The 19797-nt window shown below is 41.1% G+C and overlaps 1 protein-coding gene and 1 long non-coding RNA gene across 5 annotated transcripts in view; one reads left to right on the top strand and one right to left on the bottom strand.

Moving 5' to 3' along the window:
* NEK11 (NIMA related kinase 11) overlaps positions 1–19797 on the bottom strand; it is a 185290-nt gene that overhangs the window by 159106 nt on the left and 6387 nt on the right. For all 4 annotated transcript variants that reach the window (XM_078377350.1, XM_020806878.3, XM_078377349.1 and 1 more), the window contains exon 2: positions 6571–6833. Coding sequence is in view for 3 of the 4 variants with exons in the window: in XM_020806878.3 (XP_020662537.3) it covers positions 6571–6743 (173 nt within the window). In the remaining variant the exon portion in view is untranslated. The remainder of the gene's footprint in view (positions 1–6570; positions 6834–19797) is intronic.
* On the top strand, positions 16228–19149 carry LOC144583500 (uncharacterized). The gene is made up of 2 exons (XR_013537293.1): positions 16228–16470; positions 18998–19149. It is a non-coding gene; the product is annotated as an uncharacterized LOC144583500 (long non-coding RNA).

Below are 19797 nucleotides of genomic sequence, written 5' to 3'. Positions count from 1 at the left end.
TGCAATATTTTTCTTTGCAGCATCGGACTTTCCTTTCACTTCCAGGCACGTCCACAGCTGAGTGTCCTTTCGGCTTTGGCCCAACCACTTCATTAGCTCTGGAGCTACTTGTCCTCCACTCTTCCTCAGTAGCATGTTGGACGCCTTCCAACCTGAGGGGCCCATCTTCCAGCGCCATATCTTTTAGCCTTTTGTTTCTGATCATGAGGTTTTCTTGGCAAAGATACTGGAGTGGAATTGCCGGTTCCTACTCCAGGTGGATTGCGTTTAGTCAGAACTCTCCACTATGACCTGTCCGTCTTGGGTGGCCCTGCACAGCATAGCCCATAGCTTCTCTCAGTTGCTCAAGCCCCTTCGCCACGACAAGGCCACAATCCATGAAGGGGACGAATGCCCCTACTTACAACCATTTCGAGTTACGACCTGCTCCGCTCACAAAATTTTGCTTCTAGTTGCGACTGGAGCTTTCACTTACAAACAGAAAAAGGCAGGGGAAAAGATGAGAAATTCAAATTTCTAACTGTAAGTGGTGACGAGGCTGCTTCTTTGTAGCTCTTTCACCCCAGCTATTAGAGAGTGATTGTTGTTGTTGGAGGCTTTGGAACTGCCTCCTGCTTCTGAGTGAGCGTGTGTGTGTTTGCAGGGAGGTAAGGTACTGTTTTCTGCTTTTAAAAAACTGTTCTGGGTGTTTTTGCAGCATGGCTTTGAGTTTTGGGGGTTATGTTTCTGTGCTCTGATGGGTCTTGCAGTGTTTATTTAAAATGTGAAAAGTAGACTGTAATATTAAATTAAAATTAAATGTGAAAATTAGACTATAATTTTAAAATGTAAAATTTATTTATTTATTTTTGCATTCCGTGGCTCCTTGGGTTTGTGTACTGTGACCTCCTTTCAGTCGGAGTGGAAGAAGCATATAACTGAAGAGATATCAAAAATTGGCTTTCTCCCCAGTATACTTATAGCAATGGGTCTCAAGGATGCCATCAAAGCAGTGAAGTTAATGGTATGGGACATTGAACTACAAGACCATGTTGGCCAGTTAGGGAAATATAACTTTCTTAAGAAATCTGCTTTTATCACCTCGTATTTAGCCAGCACTATGTCACCTAAAGCAGTGGTCCCCAACCTTGGGCCTCCAGGTGTTCTTGGACTACAACTCCCAGAAGCCTTCACCACCATATCTGCTGGCCAGGATTTCTGGGAGTTGAAGTCCAAGAACATCTGGAGGCCCAAGGTTGGGGACCACTGACCTAAAGCCATAAAGGCTTTTACACTAGCTAGGCTCAATGTATTTCCTTCTAAGCTTCTGAAGGGAAGATTTCGAGATTTGCCTACATCAGATTGTCTCTGCCCTTGTAATAGTGATAAAGTTTAAGTTGGTCATGTTCTCCTTTTCTGTACTTGCTATTGGGATCTTCGTATGGAGCTTTTATCACCTATTATCTGTAAATCTCCTGGGAGATCAGAGGAGGATTATGTCCAGTTGATACTCTCTGACAATACCCATTATATTACGAGACTAGTGGCCAAATTCTGTGCGGCAGCAATGGTTATTCGTAATCAAATGTTTGGGTAGGTGATTTTAGATGGATATGTTTTTAATATAACACTGGCTGAGGTTTTACTTATATTAAGGACATATGATGTTATTAACTAGAAAGAAGGGGTTGTTTTATCATGTTTAATGGAATTTTATTACCCTGACTGATTTTATGAAACTATAGTATCTATTTTATATTGATTTGGTTTTACTAGTCTTTGACTGTAATAAAGTATTCATTCATTCATTCATTCATTCATTCATTCATTCATTCATTCATTCATTCATTCATTCACAGTTAAGGACAGTTTAGGCAGTTAGGGCCGTGGTTGTGCTAGAGAGAAGAGTAATAGAGAGATAGAGAAAGAGATAGGAATAGGACAAGTCTTGCAAAGTTTATGTGGTTAAGACTGGAACGAGTTAAAAGTGCTAAGAAATAAAGAGCTGAATATATAAATACCTTGATTAAAGTGAATCTACATAAACAAACATCAATGTAATCAAAGCAACGTTTAATGAATGAATAATAAAAGACCATTCATGATTTTCTTTATATGATTTACCTACAAACCCATAAATAAACATTGTTATATTGGACAACACTGATCTAATAGTCACATTTGGTACAGAGAGGAACATATCCTCTGGTGGCAGCGAAAAAGGGTGAAAAGTACATGTCATGCCCGAAAGGGAACCTGGGTGTGTAGAAAAACAAACAGGGCAACTGGGGGTGTGTGACAGTCATGTTGGCCATTTTTTCCATGTTTATAGTGTCCATGTACCTTCATGCCCAAAACATTTTTAATTTTTTTCAAAAATTTGCCCACAAGAAGTGTTGCTAAGATAAAGACAATCAAAATTAAATTCAGGTTTCAGTTAATAAAAATGCATTGTAGCAACAACTATTGTACATAACCACTGCATTAATTAAACAAACAAACATGTACATTAACTTCTTTAGTCTTGCTCCATCAGGAGTATGGCCTTCACAGAGCCAAAATGGTCTCAAAAATGATCCATGGTTCCCTGGGATTATCCATCTTTGGTAAACCCAGATATAACACTCTACCTACCTGTATCATGGTAAAGTATTCACCAAGCAAGAAACAAAAATTCCAAGAGCACAGTTCTCTTGTAAACAACCCAGGACACCTATGTCAGTTGTAAATTATGGGTCCAAGGGAGATGGTCAAGGAATGAGGTGGAACTATATGGAAGTAGACACCAGCAAAAGCTTATACAGTATTTGATCAGAGATTCAAAGGGAAGCCCCACTGAAAAGGGTTGCTGTCCATATGCAAAACCTGCCAGCCCACCCAAAACTATACAATTTCTTTTTTTTTTTTAAATGGTTCAGAAAGCCTCCTTGTCCCCTCTAGAGAAGGCATGGAAGGCAAGTCTGCCATGTTTTCAGGGAAGTACCACACTACCCTTAAACAAGAAAATATAGGTTCTAGAGGCCATGAGGAGGCTTTTTCAGTATTTAAAATAGCCTTTTCCAAAAGAAGTATTTTAGGGTGGTGGAGCATTCATACTTCATATGAAGTATGAAAAATTATACTTTCACCCACATGTGACCCTATGGACCTATGAGTACTGTAAGGACAAATAGAAAGATGAGCATCTGAAGACAAAATCTGTGCCTTGCCTTCCTCTCCTGAACAGTTCAAAGAAGCAGCTGGCAGTCTTATGTTATTTTTTATCAGAAGATACTTCAAAGTGGATTAAGATAACACTTTCATGTTTCCTACATTTCAAAGTATTCTCTCTCGTGCATATTGGGCATTGGGAAGGAGTTCTCCTTTGTGCCTCAGAGGATGTAAATGCTGGCCTATGAGAAGGAAAGCAATGGAGGAAACTATCCATTGTCCTGATAACAAATAAAAGGAGATTATAATGGATGAAAGGTAATTACATTTTGGTGGCAGTACACCTCTCAAAATGGAGAAATCAGCAGCATTAGTTTCTTTGAGTTTCAGTATCCTCTTAAGGAGGAAACTTTGTCTCCTTGTGACTTGGTCTTTCGCATGAGTAGACCACATCCACAATATCCTACTTTGTTTAGGTGTGAGTACGGAATAGGTAATAGAATTTCTTGCTTTGTAGTACAAATGCAGGAACAGGTGGTACCTTTAATCAATCATTACGAATATAAAACAAAAACAAAATAAAAAAGCAAGCTTTTCAAGGCTGTGCATCAAGTTCTTGTGGACAGTTGCAAACTTATGTGCTGTTTTTAATGTTCCAAATTCACATGGCCAGGTAAATTTCTTAGATGGAAATAACTGCAGCATGCATGTTGGTTTCAAGCTCTTCTTCAGCTAGCAATGTGGAATGTATGGCCCATCTCTTAAAGCAGAGAACAGTCACAGGCAATCTGCCCCCCCCGCCTTCTTCCTTTCTGCCTTTTTGAAAATCCATTCTATTGAGAAATCAATTTTAGTAACTATGTAGAACTTTTTGTAATTGTTTTATTACTTTATTCTTTTCTTATTTTAATCATTTCCAGTTGTGGGTGAGATTTTGAGCACAGAGCAACTGTGAGTACTGAATGCAGTGTCTTCTCTCGTTTCGCAACTGGATTCTTGGTAAATACAGTGGTGCCTCACAAGACTATTTTAATTTGTTCCGCAAAAATCATCATCTTGTGAAGTTCCCCATGCATCGCTCTAAAAAATGTCTTGCGAAGCATCGGTCTAAAAAAACTCTTCCGAAGCATCACTCTAAAAAAAAAGTTTTGCGAAGCACGGTCATAGAAAAAACATCTTGCGAGGCACCATAGTGATCGCAAAAACCAATCGTCTTGTCAGTTTTTCATCCCGCAAGGCAATCGTCTAGCGAGGCACCACTGTAGGTTAGTGGCAATGTACCTTTTTGAGTTAAACTCCCTGGAGGAACTGCCAGGTTAGAGATGGCTAGAATGTTTGGAAATGCAAAAGCAGTTTCCATTAAGCCCGATAGACCCTTAACTCTTACCATTTCCTTGAGTCTCCCCATCTCAAGGCAAAGAAGGGCAGAATGACTATCCAGGAGCTGACCCAGTACGATGATACTGTAGGTGAGGCATAAGGTCCAAGAGTGGGTATATGAAGCCCTTGAATATCCAGAAATTGCCCACTTCTGCTCCACACACCTATTTTGGGGTCATTACTGAGCAAGCATGTTTTAGAACTACATTTTATAAGACTACGTGCCATAAATCAGTGTTAGATCTCCACCCACTTAAGATTAGGGGGGAGGCAAAACGTGGCATGCAGACAAAGATTATTCTGTTGTTTATCCTAGTATACATCTCATTACCGTATTTTTCGCTCCATAAGACGCACCTCTCCATAAGACACACCAAATTTTTAGGAGAAGAAAACAGGAAAAAAATAATCTGTTTTCTTCTCCTAAAAATTGGTGAGCCTTATGGAGAGGTCCGTCTTATGGAACACACCCTAGGACCCTTTGGAGGCTCACCCAGCCCCCCCCGGAGGCCAGAGGGGGCGAAATCACCACCTTCTGGGACTCTTTTGAGGCTTGGGAAGCGTCAGAAGAGTCCCAGAAGGTGGTGATTTTGCCCCCTCTGACCCCCGGGGGGGCAGGGTGAGTCTCTAAAGGGTCCTAGGGTGTGTTCCAGGACCCTTTAGAGACTCACCCTCCCCCCCAGGGTTCAAAGGGGGTGAAATCGCCACCTTCTGAGACTCTTTTGAGGCGTGGGAAGCGTCAGAAGAGTCCCAGAAGGTGGTGATTTTGCCCCCTCTGACCCCCGGGGGGGCAGGGTGAGTCTCTAAAGGGTCCTAGGGTGTGTTCCAGGACCCTTTAGAGACTCACCCTCCCCCCCAGGGTTCAAAGGGGGTGAAATCGCCACCTTCTGAGACTCTTTTGAGGCTTGGGAAGCTTCAGAAGAGTCCCAGAAGGTGGTGATTTCGCCCCCTCTGACCTCCGGGGGGGGGCAGGATGAGTCTCTAAAGGGTCCTAGGGTGTGTTCCAGGACCCTTTAGAGACTCACCCTGCCCCCCCGGGGGTCAGAGGGGGCAAAATCGCTACCTTCTGGGACTCTTCTGAGGCTTCCCAAGCCTCAGAAGACTCCCAGAAGGTGGGGATTTCGCCCCTGCTGGCCCCGTGGGGGTGGGGGAAGCCTCCCAAGGGTCCTGGAAGGCAGACTCGGACCCTTGGGAGGTTGCCCCCACCCCACCCCCGCGGGGCCAGAGGGAGCAAAATTGCCAGCTTCTGGGAGTCTTCTGAAGCTTCCCAAGTCTCAAAAGACTCCCAGAAGGTGGCGATTTCACCTGTGCTGGCCCCATTGGGGGGTGGGGGAAGCCTCCCAAGGGTCCTGGAAGGCAGACTGGACCCTTGGGAGGCTTGCCCCACCCCACCCCCACTGGGTCAGAGGGAGAAAAATCGCCAGCTTCTGGGAGTCTTCTGAAGCTTCCCAAGCCTCAAAAGACTCCCAGAAGATGGCGATTTTGCCCAAGCTGACCCCGTGGGAGGGAGCCTCCCAAGGGTCCTGGAAGGCAGACTCAGACTCTTGGGAGGCTCCCCCCACCCCCACCCCCCCACGGGGCAAGAGGGAGCAAAATCGCCAGCTTCTGGGAGTCTTCTTAAGCTTCCCAAGCCTCAAAAGAGTCCCAGAAGCTGGCGATTTCGCCCGCGCTGGCCCCGTGGGGGGTGGGGGGAGCAGTGCAAGGGTCCGGGAAGGCTCACTCCCGGACCCTTGCGATGCTCCCCCCACCTGGAAGCTGGCAATTTCGCCCGCGCTGGCCCTGTGGGGGGCGGGGGAGCGGCGCAAGTGTCTGGGAAGGCTCACTCAGACCCTTGCGAAGCTCCCCCCCACGGGGCCAGCGGGGATGAAATCACCGCCTTCACTCCATAAGACGCACAGACTTCCCACACACACACACACATTTTGGGGGGGTAAAAATGCATCTTATGGAGCAAAAAATACGGTATTTCTCCTTAAAGGCAACGTTTAAAAATCTAAGCAAATTGGATATATAAACTGTTTAAAAAACAAACTCAGTGAATTAATGTCATATAATACTTACAATTGTTCTTCTTCTCCTTTTGCTCTTTTGTCAAAAACCAAATAGACAGTTCCAAAGCTTCCACGTCCGAGTTTTTGTTGAATAGTATATCGTCCTGAAATCAATGTCTTTGTACAGGTAGAAACAGGTGTTAGAGGAGTACCCGGCTTAACTACTTCTTGGAATCTCAACATTGCTCCATACAGCAGAGGCAACTCAGGATTTATACTGAATCAATAGAATAAAAGTCTTTTTTGTCATGAAGCAACATTCACAATTGTCACCTACAGGAAAAGAAAAAGAAAATATCCCAAGATGAACTAGTGCTTTCTGTGCCGAATGCTTGTTCTTCTGTTCTGATTTTATTTATTACATTGTTTTGAATTCTATATTGTTTGTGGTAGTAGTAGGGGGAAGCAATTTATAAATAGGTGTAATTAAGCAATAACAATAACTTAAAAACAGTACAGGATTCAGAGAATTGAAAAAAATAACAAGAAGGCCAGGTGGTCAGCTGAAATGTCTATAAATTGCACAGGTGTCATGTCATATTCATATCAGCCTCAAAATATTTTTTACATTTCCGATGAATACAAAGCAAGAGAAGCAGAACATTTAATCATAATGTAATTGTTCTCTTTCTCTGAATCCTTTTAATTGATAGAGTAAAAACAAGATATGGGAAATTGTGGACCCCATGGCTTTTACACTATGCAAGAGTCATTGCAAGGAGAACGAATACAGTGGGGTCTTGACTTGAGAACTTAATCCGTATTGGAAGGCGGTTCTCAAGTCAAAAGTCTGTAGGTCAAGTCTCCATTGACCTACAGTGCATGGAAAACCGATTAATCCCGTAACAGGCCGTTTTTGTTCCATTTTGGTTTTTTTCTGGTTTGTAAGTCAATTCTCAGGCTGCAAGTCAAACCTAAATTTTGCGGCCAGAGAAGTCTGTAACTCAAAAAGTCTGTAAATCAAGCCATCTGTAAGTCAAGGGTCCACTGTAACTGCATTTTGCATTTCTGTCTTTCACTAGCTGATTGAATAGGTTTCATTCCTTATCTTCCTAAAATCTTCCTAAAGTGCTACCCATTTACTCCACTCATTGAAGAAATTAATTTATCCATGAACAATGTTTGAAAGCATTAATCCTAGTATATCATGCGATCTCATGCCTACCCATCTTGTATGCAGTATATGTACACTCTTCCTTTTGATCCTGTTTGGATCGCATTAATTTCCTAGCCATTCATTTCCTTCATTTTTTCTTCTATTGATAGTTTAATAACTTTTTGCATATTGCATATGGGGAACCTATTATATCTTACACAATAAGCTTGTATTAGTATTCATTTTATGATCAGACACTATGCCACAGTTTTCTTCTACTCACCACCAATACACCAGATTCTTCTTTTCAAACAATGAATCAGACTCTTATACACAATCTGAACTGAAATGCTGTTACTTATACAAGTGAAAAATCTCAGCAGGTAGATAAATATATACATTTACCATTGCCCTCTTCTTCTATCTGTTCAACCATATGTCACTAATATCTGTGTGGGGTGGATTGATTTTTGCCTACTTGCAGTCTTCTGTTTAACTAGGCTTCTGTAAATCTGAGTTGATTGATTTATTTTGAATTTTTCCAAGCTTTTGTTGCATCGTGAATTTCATTTGAGAAATGCCAACAGAATTTTCATGGCATAAATCCTTATTATAGTATTTCAGCATTATTTATACAGGATCACATTGCCATTTTGTTATTCACACTTTGTGGACTGATATTCACACTTGAAGGTCGTAGCAGTTTTGGTGCTGCTGTGCTTTTTTCCCTAAAAAATAAACTGAAGTGAAAATTATTTGTAAAATTATTCTGTTTGTTAAACAAACAAGTCTCATTGTAAAACTGCAGAATGTTTGCACTTAAACAGCAGCTTTCTTCTCCAAACCATTAATCAAACTTTTATGAGGCCTATGAAACTGTAATTTGTAACAATAACACCATGTATGTGCAAAACTGTTCCGACATCCTGCTGCTGAGATACTGACATATCCTGTGCCAAGGATTTGTACTTGGCAGTGCAATTTCCTAATGAAGTGCAGCCAAACTTCTAATTACTGAAAGTGACGTTCAAAATAGAGCAAATTAAACATAATCTTGGCTTCCAAAAATATGTCAAAGTTTGATATTCTGTATGTTTAAGAGTGTTAAAATGAGTATGTGGATTGCAAGAAAATTTGTCCTAACATGAAAGTATTTTTTAAATATACAGTTTGAACAAATAGTTTATATAGGTTTTTCAAAACAATGAACCAGCTCTGGCAGAGCTAGGTCAATAATTCATAAACATCTTGGCAACTGTCTGTTTTGCATTTCAATGACTGTTTTCGTTAGAATGTGTAAACATAAATATGAGATATAGTAAAGAAAACATATCAGAGTTGAATGAACAATAATTAATAAATACATAAATATTTTGTAACCTTTCGTAATCTTTTGAAAAAACAAATGCATGAATATTTTTCACGTTACCACATTATTGCTAGATTAACAGAAATGTCAAATAGCAGTCTCATAAAGTAGCAAACTTAGTCAAAATACAGATGTTTGTAAACAAAAATGTTGCTCTCCCAGTAAATTGAGCAGGAGCAAAGTATTTGAGGGTTTCTATTAAGGTAGCAAACATAGTAATTTATTTCTGTTTTAAAACCTGAATAAGCAGAGAAAATTCTTCATCATTGCTGAAGATACAAGAAAAAGAGAGAACAAATAGTCAAATATTCCTTTCAAGAGGGAGCAAAAATGTTTGCAGGGGAATATTATTAAAGGAGCAGAGAAGATATCCTGTTTTCCCAAAAATAAGTCAAGGTCTTATATTAATTTTTGCTCCAAAAATGAATTAGGGCTTAATTTCAGGGGATGTTTTATTTTTTACACGTACAACAATCTACCTTTATTCAAATACAGTCATGTCATCTTCTGGTTGCCATGCAATGCTGCACAATGGTGGAGAATGAGGTTTCACTTAAATAGGGCTTATTTTGGGGGTAGAGCTTATACAGTGGACCCTCTACTTACGGAATTAATCCGTATTAGAATGGTGGCTGCAAGTCGAAAAGTCTGTAGGTTGAATCTCCATTGACTTACAATGCATTGAAAACCGATTAATCCCAGTTTTTATTCTATTTTTGTTCCATTTTGGTTTTTTTCTGGTCTGTAAGTCGATTCTCCAGCTGCAAGTTGAATCTAAATTTTGCGGCCAGAGAAGTCTGTAACTCGAAAAGTCTGTAAGTCGAGCCGTCTGTAAGTCGAGGGTCCACTGTATTATGAGCATCCTGAAAAATCGTACTAGACTTTATTTTCAGGTTAGGTCTTATTTTGGGGAAAACAGTGTAAATGAAGTGGTATCAGAAGAGCAGCACCAATGGATTTTACATAGATTTTTACATGGTTTGGCTGGGTGAGCTTTTTTCAAAATATTTTTCTCTCTGTGTGTCTAATATGCTTAGAAGCTAGGTAATGCATTTTACTTTGTATGTTTTTACTGTTAACAACCTGATAGAATCATAGAACAATAGAGTTGGAAGGGGCCAACTCAGGGCAGGAATCCAGATCAAAGTAAATCTGACAGATGGTTATCCAATTTTTCTCTTGAATCCAGTCCCCTGATATATTTTTTTCATGCTTGTTAAGTAAAGCTAAAGATTTCTGAACGTTATAATGCTTTTACTAGGAGATGTATTTTCTGTCTTTTGTTTCATATGTGTCTTATTAAGCTATAAGCACATCTTTTTAGAATTATTTGAACCATTCTCATTGTACTTTTAAAAGAATCTTTACTGGTTAAATAAATGCTCCTGTATTTTACATTCAAATATGATTTAAGTTCTTTCTATAAGTTTTAATACTTGTAATTTTTCATAAGTTGCAAGGACACATTTTCAAGTACAGTGGTGTCTCGCTTAATGATGATAATCCGTTCCAGGCAAATCGCCGTTAAGCGAAAACATCGTAAAGTGAAAATAAAAACCCCAATGAAACGCACTGAAACCCATTCAATGCGTTCCAATGAGGTAAAAACCCACCATCCAGTGAAGATCTTCCATACGGTGGCCATTTTTGCTGACTGTATAGTGAAGAATCCATCCCTAAACACAGCGGGGAGCAATTTTAATCACCCGGTGGCCATTTTGAAACTGCCGATCAGCTGTTCAAAAAACGTCGTTTTGTGAAGGATTGGTTCCCGAAGCAGGGAACCGATCATCGCAAAGCGAAATTCCCCCATTCAGACTATCGTTTTGCAAAAAGACCATCATTAAGCAGATTCGTCGTAATGCGGGGCAATCGTAAAGCGAGGCACCACTGTATATGCGACCAGAATTTTCTTCCCAGCTATAGGATGCTTGCATGTTACAACAACTCTGAAGTATTCTTGTAGATATGGAATACGGAAGCAATGCAGAGGAATAAAGCTTGTAGAACTAGACAAGCTGAAGTTGCCTGGAATTATTACAATAATGAAAATACTTGCTATTCAGATAAATGTTAATATGGTTGTCTGATATTGTTCCTTTTCATTCTGGAACCAATCCTTAATTGGAATAAATACAGGCTGTGACAAACACATGCTTCTGATTTTCTCCCCAGGTCTATAAATTTCTGTAGGAGTCCTAGGGAGAGTAAAGCACCTAATTTCTATGTTTGACATTTAAATGAGAAAAAATATGAGCATCTTTCTAACCCTATAATCTCCTAAAAGAAAAGGGATAACAGAAACAATTGAAAAATGCATGTACAGTACAACCCCCGTATCCACAGGAGATCCATTCCACAATATATTGCAAAAGCTGTGGATAGTAGTGAAACCTATATACTGTACAACATATAAGGAGGCAGGACAAAGACCACAAGGCCCACCCCCTTATATGTTTTAAATAGGGCTGCAGTAAAACATGGATAATTAAAATGCCAGTTCCGCAGATATGGAGGTCCTACTGTATATGACGAGCAAAGACAAGTCCTATGTCTATAACACTCTGTTTGGGCCTGTCCACACTGGCATATAAATACTGTATATGGATCGCTAAGGAAACAGTTTGGATTGGGGGGAAAAGACCACACCCCCTTGTGTAGATTGAGCCATCTTTCTGGCCCAATGATAAGGCATGCATTCTTTTTAACATGCAGATGATCAGGGGAAATGCCCAGGTCTGCTCCCTGCCAGTTCCAGTGACCCCAGCCAGTGCTGCCATCACCAAGGGCTCCCCCTTTGCAGAGACAGATGCTGTGGATAATGTGCTGCAAGTGGGTGAGTGAGTGAGAGAGAGACAGCAGGTGAAAGAGTGACTGAGCGAGTGCCAGTGGCCGCAGTGGCAAGGGGCCACCCCATCTGCCCTTCTCCTGTGCATCCCACAGCTTTGCTTCTTGCACTCTGTCTTCCTGTTCCCCTCCCCCTTTCTCTTCATCTGTTTTCTCTTTCCTCCTTTTATTCCCAATTTCTCCTATCTTTTTTATTTTCCCTCCCATCCATTTTCCTTCTCTCCCGGAAGTTTCACCTGCTGTTTCTATGCTTTTTGCCTTCTCCTGACTGTTCTTCCATTCTTTTCGCTCTTGTCAGATTCCATTTCAATTTCCTTCCCTATCTGAACAACATCCTCTTCCCATCTTGCTTCTTTCCTTCCCATTCCCATCTTCTCTTTTCTCTTCCCCTCCTTATTTGCTGATTCTCCTTTGACAGCTGATCAGACTACAAGGGGTACAGTAATTTGCTTTTCAGAAGGGAGGAGCAAGTCAACTGACACATTGATTTTCTGCCCACTTCACCAGACTCTTTGTAGCCCAATCCACTCCACATCCAAAATGGCCAATCTAGACAGACACTTTGTCTCATAAAGCCAAGCAGACCATATTAAAGTCTACACAGCAAAAGGATCTGCTGATATATACTTTTTAATGTAAACACAAAAGAGGGTTCTCTAACCACTGTTTTCTAAAATGTGGGCAATGACACTACCGTGTTTCTCCAAAAATAAGGCAGGGTCTTGTATTAAAACCACATTAGGGTGTATTTTCAAGGATGTTTTATTATTTTCATGTACAACAACCTACATTGATTCAAATACAGTGGTGCCTTGACTTATGAACTTAATTGGTTCCGGAACTCTGGTCGTAACTCGAAATGGTCATAAGTAGAAGCACCATTTCCCATAGGAATGCACTGAAATGCAAGTAATCCATTCCGGCTGAAGAAAAAAAAATCACCAAAACAAAACAAACAAACAAACAAAAAAATACTGCAAGACCCATCGGAAACGCCATTAATCCATTCTGGCCGAAGGGGGGTAAAAAAATAAAAAGCAAACAAACTGTGCAAGACCCATCAGAAATGCAAAATAAGCAAAGCAGAAAGCAAACAAACCATGCAAGACCCATCGGAAATGCAAAAAAAGCAAAGCAAAAAGCAAGCAAACTGTGCAAGACCCATCAGAAATGCAAAAAAAGCAAAGCAGAAAGCAAGCAAACCCCACAAGACCCATCGGAAATGGGGGGGCGGGAACCAAAAAGCAAACAAACTCTGCAAGACCTGTCAGAAATGGGGGGGAACCAAAAAGCAAACAAACCTCCCAAGACCCATCAGAAATGGGGAAAAACCCCAAAAAAACACCCCCAAGACCCATCACAGCATAGAAACATAATCTCACCACCCAGCCCAAAACCATACTGCAAAACCCACCCAGAACAGTTTTTAAAAAGCAGAAAGCAGCAACTTACCAGGCAGTCTGAAGCCTCTTCCGATTGCACTCACTCTAACTGTTGGGGCGAAAGAGCTACAAAGAAGCAGCCTCTTCGCCTACCAACAGTTAGCAATTTGAATTTCCTGCTTTTTTCCCCTGTCTCTTTTTGGTTGTAACTCAAAGCTCCAGCCGCAAGTGGAAGCAAAATTTTGCAGCCGCAGCTGGTCGTAACTCAAAATGGTCATAAGTCAGGACATTCGTAAGTCGAGGCATCACTGTACAGTCATGTCATCTTCTTCTGGCTGATGCACAATGGTGGAGGGCGGGTTTTTACTTAACTAGGGCTTATTTTGGGGGTAGGGCTTATATTATGAGCATCCTGAAGAATCATGTTGTTGTTGCTGTTTAGTTGTTAAGTCGTGTCCGACTCTTCATGACCCCATGAACCAGAGCACACCAAGCTCTCCTGTCCTCCACCGCCTCCTGGAGCATGGCCAAATTCATGTTGGTTGCCTTGATGAAACCGTCCAACCATCTCATACTAGGGCTTATTTTCAGGTTAGGTCTTATTTTTGGGGAAACGGTACTGAACTACTTTTTATGTAGTGGAGGCCCATGGACTGTACAGAATGTAGTCATCCATGAGGGGTCAGGTGACCTGGTTTTTGGAAGGTTTGTGAAAGGCTTTGATTATTGTATAGAAACACTATTAGTACTGTTGTCACATAGAGAACGGCTGATCTACATGGCTATGCAATATCTGCATCCCTAGCACAAGGGCTAAACATCACATTGATACATTCATTTTATTTGTTTTATTTATAGGCCACCTTTCTCCCAAAAGAATTAAAAACATATTAAGTTAAACATTAGAAAAACAATTAAACTAGATACTAATTAAAATGTTTGTTTGTTTGTTTGTTTGTTTGTTTGTTTGTTTGTTTGTTTGTTTGTTTGTTTGTTTGTTTGCATCCCGCCCATCTGGTCTTGCGACCACTCCAGGCGGCTTCCAATACATTGTAAACAACTAATAAAAATAACACAAAAAGTATTACATAAATCTTCCAATAACAGTTTACAATAAAGTAAAGAATAAATAAAGAAAAAAGAAAAAAAGAAAAGATCAAGTATTGACTGGAGGGAAGGCCTGAATAAACATCCATGTTTTTCATTGGTTTTTAAAGATACACAGCGTGGGGGGCCGCACGAATCTCCAGAGGGTGATTGTTCCAGAGGCGAGGAGCCACTGCCGAGAAGACCCGATTTCGTGTCTTTTCCTTCCAGGCCTCTCTAGGCGTCAAGCTCCTCAGCCTCACCTCCTGACTCACTTGGGTGGTCCAGGTAGACCTTGGTGGGAGTAGGCGTTCCACCAAATATTGAGGTCCTAAACCGTTTAGGGCCTTTTAAGTAAGCATTAAAACTTTGAAGTAGATGCGGAACTGAATGGGCAGCCAATGCAGTGCAGCCAGAATAGGAGAAATATGCTGGTATTTTCGCTAAGGAGTCTGGCCACCGTATTCTGCAACACCTGGAGTTTCCGCATCAGCCTCAAAGGCAGCCCCACGTAGAGCACGTTACAGTGGTCTAATCTTGAGATTACGAGCGCATGCACCAAGGTAGTGAGCGCCCCGTGTCGAGATAGGGCCACAGCCGGGCTGTCCGCCAGAGAGGGAAAAAGGCGGTGAGGACTACCGACGCCACCTGCGTTTCCATGGTGAGTGTTGGGTCCAGATGTAGCTCCAGGCTGCGAAACCCACTCTTTGAGGCCAGGGTCACCCCTCCAAACAAGAGAGAGTCACCCAAGCCGCCAGGCGCAGGGGCACCCACCCTCAGAACCTCCGTCTTGTCCGGGTTCAGCCTCAGCCCATTTTCCTGCATCCATTGCAGTACGGTACCCAGGCAGCGCTGGAGGGACAGGACAGCATCACCTGCAGTTAGTGAAAAGGAGATGTAGAGCTGGGTGTCATCAGCATATTGATGACAGGATGCCCCACACCCCCTGATGACCCCACCCAGTGGCCTCATGTAGATATTAAACAGCATTGGGGAGATAATCGACCCCTGTGGGACCCCACAATTGAGACTCCACGGGGCCGAAACCCTCTCCCCAAGCTGTACTCTCTGGGGACGGTCCTCCAAGAAGGAACGGAGCCAGGCAAACGCGAAGCCACCAATTTCCAATTCAGAGAGCCTCCCCAGGAAGATACCGTGGTCAACAATTGAATAATTAAAAACAGTAAACATTAAAAACTATCTTAATTTTAAAGAGTCATTTAGAGATTCAGTCATGATTGTTAAAAGTGCCCCTGAAAAGATGGGCATTCAGCTGCAGGCAGAAGGATAGAAGGGAAGGGGCAGCCCGATCTCCGGAGGGAGAGCATTCCATAACCTGGGAGCTGCCACAAAGAAGGCCCTCTCTTGTGTCCCCATCAGCAGCAGCTGTGGAGGCAATGGGACCAGGAAAATGGCCTCCTCTGATTATCTTAAACATTTGTGCGGTCAGAGCAGAGAGTGAGCCGTCCCCTTGCGAACAGGACACAGAACATTCAAAAGGAATAATAACAGCAGGAAAGAGACAGAAGTAGAACAGGGAAAAGATCAAGCGAGTGATGCATGCGAGGAGGAAGAAAAGGAGAGAAGTTGCGCGGAGGAACAAGAGACAGAAAGAGAGAGAGAAAGGTGCGATGAAAGGCAGGAGAAAAGGCACGCGGAAGAACGAGAGATAGAGAGAGAGATAGGGAGGCACGAGGAAAGCAAACCGCTGGAGCAGTTAGGAGGGAGAGAGAGAGGGAGAAGGGTGAACCGAAGGGATAACAGAGAGAGAGTAGATGTGTTTTTAACAACCGAGGAAGGAAACACATCTACAGATACAGAAAAGGTCTCTGTATTTGAGGAAACAAGAGATGACTTAGTTAAAGAAGGTGTATTTGGTTATAAGGTACTGTGGCGATCCCCCTTTGTGCCCTTTATACCTCTGGGCTCCACAAAGGTAAATACGCCCTTTTTGCTGCCACCAGGTATTTTCCTAATACCAAATCAAGTCCCACACACAGGAGCTGTCACCCCAAAGGGTCATACAATTTCAGGAGGCAAGGGTTTTAAATAAATTTTCTTTTATTATTGAACAAAATCATAAGGAGAATCAAATATAACTGTTTCATATGTTCATGGATATTAAATCAGGTGTTTTTTTTCCAAAAAAGAATTTAATTAATTAATAATCTCTAACATACAAGCAGCCATAAAACACTAAAAGAAAAAAAAGGCAAATAGAAAAAAGACAAAAGCGGAGAGACAAGAAGAAGAAAAAAAAACCATACTACATATATAGGAAAGAAAAACCTAACTAACCCCTCTATTTGAAGTGCCCCCACCCCCCTTTGGAATCAAAGATTCCAGCCTCATTAGCCCCTCTATTCTCCCTATATCTATTTACAGTATACAGTGGTGCCCCGCTTAGCGAGTGCTTCGCTATGCGATGAATTCGCATAGCGAGGGGGTCCGGGCCATTGCTGGAGTGTTCGCTCAGCGATGGCCCCTATAGCGTTTTTTCGCTTTGCGATGTTCGCTAAGCGAATCGCAGAGCGAAGCGGGGAGAACAGCTGATCGGCGGTTCCAAAATGGCCACCAGAAGGTCCGCGCCGCATTTTCGCGCCCTGCCCTCGCTTACCGAGGGTGCGAAAATGGCGGTGCTATGGAAAAACATCGCTTAACGGTGAGTTTTAAAGCCATAGGAACGCATTGAACGAAGTTCAATGCGTTTCTATGGCTTTTTTATTCCCGTTTAGCGATGTTTTCGCATAGCGAAGGTTAATCCGGAACGGATTAACCTCGCTATGTGAGGCACCACTGTATATTAAATTAATTCATACATATATCATAGATTTCACCCTAAACTCCTGTCTTCTTCTGGACCCAAGAATATATTAGTCCCCAGCTTTGTTTAACATAGTCTCTTGGCTGTTCCCGTAGTGCTTCTGATAGAGTGTCCAACTCTGCCATGTCCCATAGCTTCTCTAGCAGCTCTTCCATCGTCGGAACCTCTTCTGTTTTCCATTTCTGGGCCCAGAGTAATCTAGCTGCTGTGAGTATATACATAAGACAATGCTTCAATTTATTATCATTTACTCCTGAAATGACATTTAATAATGCCATTTCAGGTTTTAGCTCTAACTTCTGCTGTGTAATTTCTTTTGCTAGATCCCATACCTGTGTCCAATAAATTTTGACCTTTTCACATGTCCACCACATATGATAGTAACTTCCTACATTTTTTCTGCATTTCCAACATATGTTACTGTTACCCTCTGACATTTTTGCTAATCTTAGAGGTGTATAGTGCCATCGGTAAAACATTTTGAGTATGTTTTCTCTTAGATTTGCTGGTTTCAAAATCTTATAGCTTTCTTTCCACATCTTAGTCCAGTTATCAAGGTCTACATTGTACCCGAATTTTTTTCCCATTTTATCATTGTTTCTTTCACCCTCTCATCCTCTAATTCATATTCTAGTAAATAGGTATACATTTTCTTAATTATTGCTTCATCCGTATACAACCACAATCTGTCTACCTGGACTTTGCCCTTGAAAAAACCCACAGCCCTATCTTTTTTATATCTTGATTCTAATTTTGCCATTGACCACCAGTCCACCGCTATACCCATTTTTTCGAGCTCTTGTTTATCCCTTATCTCCAACTCTTTTGTTAACAGATTTTCATATGTGGTTAACCTTCCTTTCTGGTTCAGGGTTTTTAATGAAAATGCTTCCATTGGTGCTACCAACATTGGAATTTTCTCGCAGGTTTGTGCTTGAAATTTCTGCCATACCATCCCTATAGCCTTTCTAATAATATGCTGTTCAAAATGAGAGTGTTCTTTGAGTCTTCCATACCATACATATGCATGCCATCCCATCTTTAAGTCGTGTCCTTCTAATTTCAACAGTCTTTGATTTTCTAGAGTTATCCATTCCTTAATCCAAGTCATTGCACAAGCCTTGTAATATAGTAACCAGTTCGGTACGCCCACTCCCCCTCTTTCTTTCAAATCTTGCAACAGTTTAAGCTTTATTCTTGACCTCTTGTGATTCCAAAGGAAGTTTGCTGTTAGTCTGTCCAAGTCCTTGAAATATTTAAAGTTCAATAGTATTGGGAGATTTGAAAATAGAAATAAAAGTTTAGGTAGGATCATCATTTTTATTGTTGATACTCTTCCCATAAATGAGATTTGTAGTTTGCTCCATTCCTCCAGATTTTTCTGAATTTCTTTCTGAATTGCCAAGTAGTTTTCTTTCATTAAATTGCTTGGTTTTCTGGTGATGATCACCCCTAAATATTTGATTTTTTTCACCGCCTCAAAATTGGAGTTCTGTGCTAATTTCTCCACATCTTCTTGCTTTACATTTTTGTCATAAATTTTGTTTTTTGATAGTTTATTTTAAAGCCTGCCACCTGCCCGAACTCTCCCATAACTTCCATCAATGCTTCAAGATTTTCCATAGGATTCTCTAATATTATCACTAAGTCGTCCGCATATGCTTGTAACTTGAATTCTTCTCCCTCAATTTTAAGTCCTTTAATAGCTTCATTATTCCTGATTTGTCTGTTGAGTATTTCCAATATTAAGATGAATAATAGGGGAGATAATGGGCAGCCCTGCCTTGTTCCTTGTTCGATCTGTATATTTCCAGTTAAGTTACCTTAAATCAGGTATTAAAGTGTATCAGATCATGTCATTATCTCTCATATTATACTGATGCGCTCATTCCTGCTTGTTCAATATATTTTACTCTTTCAATTTCCTTTCTTAACCCTTTTTGCTACTCCTAAGCCCTAGCACTCTCTCAATAACTTCTGGTCCCTAACTCTGCCTGCACCTCTCTCTCTATCTGATTCCAACTCCTAACTGTCTCACCCAGCTGTTCCAACTGTCATTCTGACTCCGCCCCTCCTGGTCCATCCCTTGATTGACATGCAGGAATGACGTCATACTTTGGGTTCCGTTACATACCTCCCTCCTTTGCAAGTTTGTTCCATGGAGTAAACCTATAGTGGTTTGCTCCATGAACAACATAGAAGCAATTTAATATTTCCACCACTTATTAACATTACCTGTTTTAAATTCACATTAATACTTACTCCACATTTTTACCTTCAATTACTTATCATTTGCAATTACCATTTTCAATTCCTTTGTTATTACATTTTTTCATTGCTTATCAATTTTTCATTTACAGTACTTTTATCAATTAACATCTTCAATCAATACTTTCAATTTCTTTGTTAATACACTTTTCCGTTGCCTTCCTTTAAAAATACAGTTACTTTTGCAATTACTTACTTTTAGTTGTACATAACAGGAATGGCTTATTACTTTCTACATCACTTACCATTCTCTCATTTTCAATGCAATTACATTTATAGTTACTTATTTTTACTTATACATAACTAAAACAGTTTATTACATTCTACATTTCTTACTAATTTTTCTTTTTAAGACATTTACTTTT

This window comes from Pogona vitticeps, chromosome 6 (assembly GCF_051106095.1).
Source record: "Pogona vitticeps strain Pit_001003342236 chromosome 6, PviZW2.1, whole genome shotgun sequence".
NCBI lineage: Eukaryota > Metazoa > Chordata > Lepidosauria > Squamata > Agamidae > Pogona > Pogona vitticeps.
Note: the sequence above shows the minus strand (reverse complement) of the source record. Positions and strands in the feature narration are given on the sequence as shown.